We start from the raw sequence: 9,919 nt of genomic DNA, 5'->3' as shown, positions 1-9,919 counted from the left end.
ACTCTTGCTGATCAGGTAATGACAGTCCTATCCGGCCTCTTGTTTTATATACCTTTTCTTGAGCAGTCTCAGCTCTTCTGGCAAAGGTGGTAAGAGTCAACAAGGAAATACCTAACACTGTAGGGAGAGATTTGAAGGCAAGCTCTCAGAGCCTCCTAAATCTTGGGCTAGAAAAGACAAGTATCTTCTTGCAGCATGTCTTGAGATATATCCTTTGAAGTCATCAGATGTTTGTCATGCCTCTGATCCAGTAGACAGGCCCCTTTCTTAAGTGTCTATAAGCAACTTTTAGCCACCTGCAGATAGTGCCACTCTGACACTGGAAAAGTCTTCTAACGTTTAAGTCTTTCCTTTACAATTATTCCGCAGTTGTGTAATGGTTTTGTATGAGAACTTTTAAGCCAGTATTAGTTCTTCATTTCATTAGGCCCTACTATATAACTTCAGTATTTACCTCAAGGATTTCCCTTGTGTATTGACTTCCTCAGATCCTCTAACACTACAAGTACTTCATTACGCATGATTTACCTCCTCAGTGGTTCTTACCTTCTAAAATAAATAATATAATATAAACTGAGATTTTCTTTAAGGACAGGCTGCAAAGGCAACAGAACTTCTTCAAACTGAAGAAGTGTGTTACAGAAGTTTTTCACAGCTTGAATCTTACAGAGCATACTGATGAATATCCATCTTCTCTTTTCAGATTTCCCTATTACATATGAAATTTACCAGTTCACCCTGATACGTGTCATACATCTCACCTTGATGCACTGTCCTGGTTTTGTTAAAAATGAGTTTCTCTTTTAGTGAATTTGCCTGTCAGCTAAAGCCTTCATATTAACTGCATTTTCCTGGAAAACTAGATACATGTTTTGGTAAACATAGCAATGGAATGCGAAGTTACTGATAAGCACGGATGCACCTCTCACAAGAGGGGCAACGAGAAACAGGTGACCAAGAAACTAACCGTGTATAACATCCCATTCACATGAATACTTCATATAAAAGTGGAAGATCACGAGGATCTCATCCCTTTTCCTTATGGCCGACATTAGGAGAGGACCTTGCTAGTCGTCCCTGCGAACTGAGGTCTAGTGACAGACTGAATCCAGCTCCAGCTGGCTGCAGAGTCCAATCCAGGACTTTATGTGCCAGCTCTGCAGTTGCTGGGACTTTCAAGATTGGTTTTGTATATTTTGTGTTATTTTCTCTATTCTTATTAGTAGCATTAGTAAAACATCTTTAATTTTTCCAATTCTCTTCTCTCTCTCCTTTTTTTCTTCCCGATTGCCTGTCCTTAGTGGGAAGGGGGGAGAGGGAGGGGCTGAAGGGGGAAGGGCAAGGAGAGGAGGTTAACAATACATCTGCCAGGGTTTTATTGTCACCCCACAATCAAACCCTCGACATGCACAAACTGTATCACACTAGTATGTTTTAAAGGCACAGGCTTCATTTACACTTACACTCTAGCCCGCACTGTGGCAATGTATAAAATTAACTAGCAAAGCTCTGTATTTTATGCACACTTTTGAATAATTTCATGTTTCCAAACACATGAGACAATGTTTTCTGTCTTGAAGGAGGGCCAAATGTTTTATGAAAGGTGCAACTTTGCCAACAAAGCATTTGTATCTAGTCTTCCAGTCTGGAGCATTATAGAAGCTCATGAGAAGGAAGAGTCTGAATTTTGTTAATTTTCTGCACTTACTCTTCCACACTTTCAATGCACATGTATTTATCAATTTCTAGGTTAAGGTCATCACCTGTAATATTGCACAGAGCTGGCGCCCATGAAGCAAGGTGCTCTGAAACTGTATTATGATGAAAATAGCTTAAAAGATGAACCAATTTGAACAGGAAACAATAAGTCCTTCAGCAACAAATGTGAACCTCCATTAAACCAGCCTAGAAAGTAGGCACCATCACAAACAGGCTGAGGTAACCTACGACAACATCTCTTCTAAACTGAAAAGGATTCACAAAAATCAATCAACAGTTCATTTTTTAATTAAAAAAAAAAAAATCTATATAAACAAACAACAGAATACTTTTGAGAAGTATAGGCACATGCTGCCACAAAAGGTTTTCCTACAGTACAAACAATGGACACCAATTCTTTACTTTCACAGTCTGTTTTTTGTGCACCAAAGGTAAAGCCAGAGACCAATAAACCCAAACATGAATTATCTGAATTCCTTTTTTCTTTTCAAACAGAAGGAGGAAATTACCTGCTGCTAAAGATGTTCAGACTAGTCATTTTGAAAATGGTGCCATGAAGCTGATCAGAAGGGAATGTGTTGTAGCATAATTGTCCTATTTCAAAGCATTATCCTGTAGTAACAATCTGCAGCATGGTTGTGCTTCATTGAGAAGAAAATGCTACATCTAGCATGCATTTCAGTACACGCACACTCCAGAGAGAAGCACTCTCCTTGTCAGCTAATGGTGAAAACTAGCTCATTAACCAGTTTGAGCCTTTTAGATCCTAATGACAGGGCACAGAGATAGCATTTGCTAATAAAGCTGCAGCTATTTGCTATTTCCAGTTACGACACTTGTGATTAAGCCAAGCTCTAAGCCTGCAAATACTTTTCTGAAATTGAGACCAGCTTTTGTTCAACACCATATTAGGAAAACACTTTTTGGCATCAGACCAAAGGAATCTTTAAGCGTTAGCTTTTCAAAAGCTATCTTAATAAAGAAAAATCTCTTTAATTTTGTTTTGTTAAAACAGAAAAAAATGTTACACTAGGCTGCAACTTATGAGCACTGTAGACAGAGAATACTCCCTTTCCTCACTGCTTGAATCCATGCCCTTCAGCATTCATTTGTTTGCAACAGCAGAGAGTTGGTCCCGGATCCTTCCTAGACCTTCTAGCATAGTGTCCAGGGTTTCTTTGCTCAATTCCACAGTCAGTGCAGAAACAACAGGGCTATTTCCACATAATGCAACATCTTCCTGAATCTGAAAACAGAAATCCAGATGTTAGCTTTTTGAAAAATTCATTCATGTGTTTTCCCAGTGCCACTATCAAAGTCAGTGATTAACAGATAGATTCAGAAAAAGGCTTTAAATTTGACAGCCAGCTCAGTTCTGAAGGACCATGGCACATTTTCTATGCTGTGTGCCTCACTAGTGAAGTGTGCTCCCATCAACAGAGTGCAAGTAAGCATATACTGCCATGAATATGAGGGAATTCTGAAGAAACTTGTGGCAGGAAGCCACATCTGTATCAAAAGCACCTTAGCAGATACCACATAGCATATTTAACCCCATCCCAAACACAGCAATGAGATTTTTTTCCTCCTTCTCTGGAACTCACCCATCCCATTTTTACTGGTTGGGGAATCCAGAAATCTGTCAAATAGGCAGTAAGTTTATCTATACTCCCCAAATGACAGATGTGGCCAGGGAAGGAGGTTATTAGTAATCAAAAGTAATTTCCCAATTAATGCAGGTAGCTAAACATTCTGATGAGTGGCTTAGAATTAAAGGGCGACAGAGACACCATTCCCAGGCTCTGTGGTATTTGAAAGATCATCTATGAGAAAGTCTGTTCATTGCCCACCAGGCAACAGGCAAGCACCAGATGCCTGTCTGAACTGTTCTGCACTGCCACTGGTAAGGAAGGTGTTAGGCTTATTTTTATTCTGTGTCCTGTACAGCCATTGACATTACCTTTAACTGAAGCAGGCAAGTAGGGACTGCCATTCTGCTGATGCTGTCTGAAGATGTCTTGATGTCTACCCTCCAGTCCATGTCAACCAGCCGAGGCAGGGAGACTGAGGGATTAAAAAAAAGGATCTATTAGGCCCGTCAGAACATTATGACACCAGACCCTGGAACCTGTGACTACTACCACGTACATCATTCTCCACTTCTGGCCCTGGGAAGTGTACAACTTTAGTGCTACTACAGGGTTTTACATCATCATTTTTATTCTGCCATAAGCCAGTCTCTGAAGGCCTCCTCATGACACTGGAAGGACAAACAGGGTTCTCCCACTATCACATGCAAGGATGGCACAGCACAAGACAAGCATAGATAAATTCACAAAGCTGCTGGTAGAAGGGAAGCAGTAAGATGTCTTCTCTACTTCTCCATCCCCTGCCTTGCTGCCTGCAACAGTAAACTAGGGTTTCATCCTAAGTTGCTCTGGGAACCACATGCTCTATTCTGTAATCAATAAGAAAGCACACAGGAATGCTCTTAAAATCCAGCAGCATACAACATGTTATTTCAAGTTCCCCAACCTGTGAACCAGAGCATCCTGCAGTATAGCATATGTATGGGTAATCTGCAATCTTTACATCCTGTCAATTTGTTAAAATATTGAAGATATCATCCTAATCAGATGTAGCCTAACAGAAATCATTCAACAGTCTAGCACAATACTGACATTAATAGTTCAGAGCTGGGAAATCCATGAGCCTTCCAAGGGAAGGAGGCCAGGTCCGACTGAGTTGCACAAATTTCTTGGCAGGCCAGCTATCTCTTGCAGAGAGTGGAGAGGGATATTTTCTCATAATGGTGTGTACTTAATGAAGGTCACTGCACTATGAACCCTCAAGAGTCTCTAGGCACCATGCAAACTGGCATATAAACTGAGATTAAGGTTCTCCCAAAGAAACTCTGGTACCAACAGGCTGGCTGCAAGCACTCTTTGTCAGTTCTTGGGAGCAAAATTTTCCTCTACAGTGTCTTTCAGCTACCAGCAATAAATATATGGAACATCTGAAGAATACAGTCAGGTGAAACTAAAGCAAGTTTTTAGATGGGTGGCATGCAGACATCTTTTCTCCATGTTTGAACAAAACAAAGTTTCCTATTTTTGTTAAAAAAACCAAACAAAAAAACCAAACAAAAAAAAAAGAAAAAGAAACAGTATTGACATTTTCATCTCAGAATTACAAGTGTTTTCTCACACAAACAGCAAACCAGAGGAAAGCGTAATTACTTATCCAATCAGATAACAACAGCAAGTGTTAAAAGATGAGGCTTGAACCCTTGACTGCTCAGTGGTAAAGCACAATTTACCACAAGAATCCAGAAATTTGGAAAATGTCTGTAAGGTAAATTCCTTGTTTAAAATACATTAAAAGAAAACAAGTTGTAAAGTGCAGTTTAACAGGGCATACTTAAAGTCCTTCCCACTTTGGTACTGTCACATTTATAAGACTTGGAACACCTCTTGCACTCTTTTCAACTGCATGGTCTGCTAAGAGTCAAGCTATACTTCCTATGTTCAAACATGCATCAATCAGTTTCATAGAAAAGCCAGTAAATTCTCACTAGAAGAAAGTCCACACTAAGGACATGGAAACAAAGACAAATCATTTTGGTTTGAAAATGGCATTTGCAACTAAGGGGCTGGACTGCTGTAACTATGTGAGAATAAATGAAAACAAGGCGGCTGGAGAAACTGCTCCTGTTTGTGTCAACTAAGGATTTTCAAAGAAGTCTGAATGAAACATAGGACCAACCCCATAAAAGATGCGTAGGGAGGTTATCATTTATTCTCAAACTCAATTCAAAATCTCAACTGTAGTGCTTGGTAGGTTTGAGTGTCTTTGCAAAGCCTTATCAAACCTGGTTGTCAGCAGTTATTTGACTGCTATTTAAGGGCAGCTGAAGGGAATGAAGAGGCAAAGACTAAACATTTGTTGAGCGCTAAGGTGCCCTTTTAGTTTCTCTTTTAGTGAATTTTCCTTTCAACTAAGTTCTTCTAAGTATCTGCAGTTTTCTGAATTTGGCTGCATGTTTTTTCAGACACTCTTTGCTCAGGAGCTGATAACAGTAGCAATGGTCTGCAGAAGAGACCCAGGGTTAGACTATGGTAGCCAAGGTTTTCTAATTTTCTAATCTCCCGTAAGTGAGAGGGGTGTATTTGCAAGAAGGGGCGAACAGAACAGGTGACTAAAATTGACCAACTAAGTATTCCATCCCATACATGTCACACATCCTATAAAAGTGGGAGATCACAAGGGTCTCACTCTCTTCGACCAGCATCTGAACAGGATCCTGCCTGTTGTGCTTCTAATCTGAGGCCTGGTTCCAGACCCTGAATCCCTGAATCCAGTTCTGGTTTGCTGTGAAGTCCAGCTCAGGACTTCCAGATACCTGCTCTGCAGCCACTGGAACATACCCTTGTATATTAATTTGCAAAGATTGATTGCTGGTGGCTTGGGAGGGGCAGGAAACCATCCACATTTTTATGTTAACATTGATCAATCAGTTGGAATGTCCCTAAAATCTCTGCCTTGGCCCTATGTGATATATGTCAGATATTTAATGAATACAGTATTAAAATAATACATCATTTTCTAGAGGACAATCTCATTCCAATATTCATCTAATGAATACAAAGACATGAGTGTCAGAGCAGAGCTCCTGAGTGGTGCTCCAAGAGCTACACACCCAGCTTTGCTTCTGGGTTGTAAAGACCTACCTAGTGTGTCATGCTGGTGTGTCATCTCCTCTAATGCACTAGAGTGTTAAGAATGCAGGAAAAAGCATTATATGTCTTAGTAACACTAGAATATTGTTTAGTATAAGCAACTGCTGTATTTACTGTATTAGCATTACACAACTGCTACCTATTTATATTCTAGTAAAACTTTAAAGGACAGTGTATTTCCAGGTCTTGCTATACTGGTTAGCTGTTGGACATTATCTCCTCTGCAGGCAAAGTGTAAAGAGGATCCATTCAGTCTTCAAACTACTCTGTTATGTATCAGCTCTCATTTATAGGCCTCTAAGTGCTACAGATGTAAAGGAAACCTCCTAGAGAGAAAACAAAGTGTTGTAGCTGCATGGAACACCTAACTGGGAGGTAACTCAGTGCCCATGATGCTGTTGTTAAAAGTTTGCACTCCTTAATTACATCACTGTTTATAAAGGTGAGGAAAAAGCAGAGTTATGAATATATGCAATATACTTCCTGATGCATGGAACAGAAACAATGCACAGAACTGACTAGATGTGCAAAGATAAAGTGTTCCCCAATAAATACATATTCTTTACAGTTGCACAGTTATAGAATATGGACATTACTTAATTACCTGAATGGGGAGGTCAGAGTGCTTCACTTTCAAGTTTGGCAAATACTTGCTATACACTGCACTCTGCAAGGTAGCAACAGACTGAGCATTAAATGGAACTGCATGATGACTGGGAACAATTTAGCACAGCAGCACTTCATACAAGCTTTTTGGCCTCTGCTAAGCTCTGTGATGCCACAATCATACAGCATCATCTAAGCCAAATGAGGTATCCACATGCTACTTTATGAAAACATGTTGTAACACACTATTCTACACTCTAAGCTCCAATGACCTCAGGAAACATTAACAGCATCAAAGATTTGAGCTACTACTTACTCTGACTTGCTTGTGCCTCATTCCTCCAAGCAGAGCTGTGAAACAGTGAAGAAGAGAAAAACAGTATCAGCAGAGCTTTTGGGAGGAAAAAACAAAAAAGCTAGGGAAAGCATTCAGAGTGGCTTATGCCTGATGGAAGGGTCACCAGGGATGCACCAGTAAGCAGGGAGACTGCCTATGCTACTAAGTGCCAAGGAAAGGCTGTCACTTGTGGGCAACAGTAGGCAAACTGGTGACCAACTATTTGTTCTTCTGTACATGCAGCTCACATATAGTATGTATCTTTCTCTCCAGCTTTGTCAAAGCAATGGGCTACCAAGCGGTGAGGTAGTGGTAGAGCATAGCAGTTCTGCATACAGTGCCTCCACATCTAAATCAAGGTGGTAAGTGGACAGGCATCTAAATGCTACCTAATCAGATTTTGTAGTGCTGAAATCTAGCCCTCTAAGCTGTAGCATTTTTCTACCACACAGGTGAGTTGTTAAGATAAAAGAGGCTTTGCATTTTGTGAATGAAGCCCACACCTATTCCAAAAGTCTCAGGAAAAACTTCTGTGCCCACGGCTGTGTTTTGTTTGCCATTCCGCTCAGATGACATGTTTCATTCACCTATGCTCATCCCAGCTTGTGTGAGTATGCCCAAGGCATGCACAAAATTCATAGAAACAAGACTTTGCATGCTGGCAACTATTCACATATCAAACCAGGCTTTAACTTTGCAGCTGAAAGCAAACGGCAGGTGGGTAGCACTCACATATTCTCCAATATTATCTTAGTCAAAAGGTTTTTCAGATTTTGGTGGAAGTTCTCTGGAAAGAGAGAGAGGATATCTTCTGCCTTCGTCAGGCCATGGTACACAGCATGCCTGGTGAGGTTGTGCAAAGCAAACACCAGCTGTAGGAAAGGAAGAGGAGAAAGGGCCCAACTGGGTTGAAAAACATTACATGCAGCAACAGACAGGCCTTCAGCAGCCAGTAGAGTCACAGCTTCTTTATCAGCCCTACGGAGAAGGACTTGGGGGTACTGGTGGATGAAAGACTGGACGTGAGCCAGAAATCGGCACTGCAGCCCAGAAGGCCAATCAAAAGGAGTGTAGCCAGCAGGACAAGGGAGGTGATTCTGCCCCTCTATTCCACTTTGGTGAGACCCCACCTGGAGTACTGTGTCCAGCTCTGGAGCCCTCAGCACAGGCAAGACATGGACCTCTTGGAAAGGGTCCAGAAGAGGCCACCAACATGATCAGGGAGATGGAACACCTCTCCTATGAGGACAGGCTAAGAGAGTTGGGCTTGTTCAGCCTGGGGAAGAGGAGACTCCAGGGAGACCTTGTTGCAGCCTTCCTGCAACTAAAAGGGGCCTATAAGAAAGATGGGGACAGAGTTTTAACCAGGGCCTGTTACAACGGGACATTTTTAAACAAAAGGAGGGGAGATTCAGGCTAGACATGAGGAACAATTTTTTTACAATGAGGGTGGCAAAACACTCAGGTTGCCCAGAGAGGTGGTAGCTGCCCCATCCCTGGAAACATTCAAGACCAGGCTGGACGGGGCTCTGAGTAACCTCATCTAGTTGAGGATGTCCCTGCTCATTGCAGGGAGGTGAACTAGATGACCTTTGAAGGTCCATTCCAAGCCAATCTATTCTATGATTCTGCAGTGAGACCAAAACCACCGAGGGCCTGTGACATGCAAGTACTGCCCACCAGCCCTAATGGGTAACAAGCCAAGATCCTCACTGTCCTCTAGCACACACGCCTCACGCACTCCCCTTTTGCCTTCCCGTAAGGGTCCTGTGGACTGTGCCTCCGCAGGAGGATCGTTTGATCGAGCATGTTTCATTACAGCAGCAGCCGCGGTCCTTCGGAGCCCCATGGCACCATGCATCTTCCTGATGGACTGGGTCAAGCTCTATGCTGGCGCCTGCACCGCTTCCCTCCCTCCCGCACGGTGAGGCCCAGGCGGGCACATTCCATCCTCCCGCGCCTTCTTACGCGCCCCGTTTCTGCGCAGCGGGAGAGAACGCTTCCGAAGGCATCCCGCTCGTGGCCGCGCCGGCGGCTCTCCCTGCCGCTGCCCGCCCGGCTTTACCTGCTCCGCTTCCTCCGGGCCGGGCGCGAGGCTGGGGCAGACGCGCTGTGCCAACGCGGCAAGGCCGGCGGGCGGGCTGGAGAAACACTGCTGGCACAGCTGCCGCACGGCATCCCTCGATGGTGCCTGGCGGGAAGCAAAGTGGGAGGCGCTCAGCCGCGGCCAGAGAGAGGCAGACCCCGCCACCAGGACGGGCCCCCGTCCTCCAGTAGCTCGGCGGCCCGCTCACCCGCAGCAGGCTCTGTAGGGCGGCGAACTCCGCTTCCCGCACCGCCGCCATCTTGACGTTGTCAGCTGAACCAGGTGCAGACCTCCCCGTGTTGCGCCACCACCATCTTGCCGCTGTCAGCTGAGGCGGGCGGGGCCGGGCCAGAGGCCGGAGGCGGGCGGAGGCGGGCGGGGCCGGGGCGGAGGCCGGGACGGAGGCCGGAGGCGGGGCGGGGCGGGGCGGCC

The 9,919-nt window shown here is 43.9% G+C and overlaps 1 protein-coding gene across 1 annotated transcript; it reads right to left on the bottom strand.

Annotated features, from left to right (window-relative positions):
• Positions 1-1,991: 1,991 nt before the first annotated feature.
• On the bottom strand, positions 1,992-9,821 carry COMMD9 (COMM domain containing 9). Its single transcript, XM_082059215.1, has 6 exons — positions 9,696-9,821; positions 9,467-9,592; positions 8,134-8,273; positions 7,381-7,415; positions 3,680-3,783; positions 1,992-2,965 (listed from the first exon to the last, which is right to left on the bottom strand). The coding sequence occupies exons 1-6, from the start codon at positions 9,744-9,746 to the stop codon at positions 2,825-2,827; spliced, it is 597 nt and encodes a 198-aa protein (XP_081915341.1). The 5' UTR covers positions 9,747-9,821; the 3' UTR covers positions 1,992-2,824.
• Positions 9,822-9,919: the final 98 nt, after the last annotated feature.

Source organism: Streptopelia decaocto (assembly GCF_964273445.1).
Source record: "Streptopelia decaocto genome assembly, chromosome: 7".
NCBI lineage: Eukaryota > Metazoa > Chordata > Aves > Columbiformes > Columbidae > Streptopelia > Streptopelia decaocto.
This window is presented reverse-complemented; position numbering and strand designations above follow the sequence as displayed.

Coding starts and splice junctions, on each gene's coding strand:
- COMMD9 (XM_082059215.1), bottom strand. CDS start 9,746: ATGGCGGCGGTGCGGGAAGCGGAGTTCGCCGCCCTACAGAGCCTGCTG. Junction 9,593..9,695: donor CCCTACAGAGCCTGCTGCGG/GTGAGCGGGCCG, acceptor GCTTCCCGCCAG/GCACCATCGAGGGATGCCGT. Junction 3,784..7,380: donor TGAGGCACAAGCAAGTCAGA/GTAAGTAGTAGC, acceptor TTAATCCCTCAG/TCTCCCTGCCTCGGCTGGTT.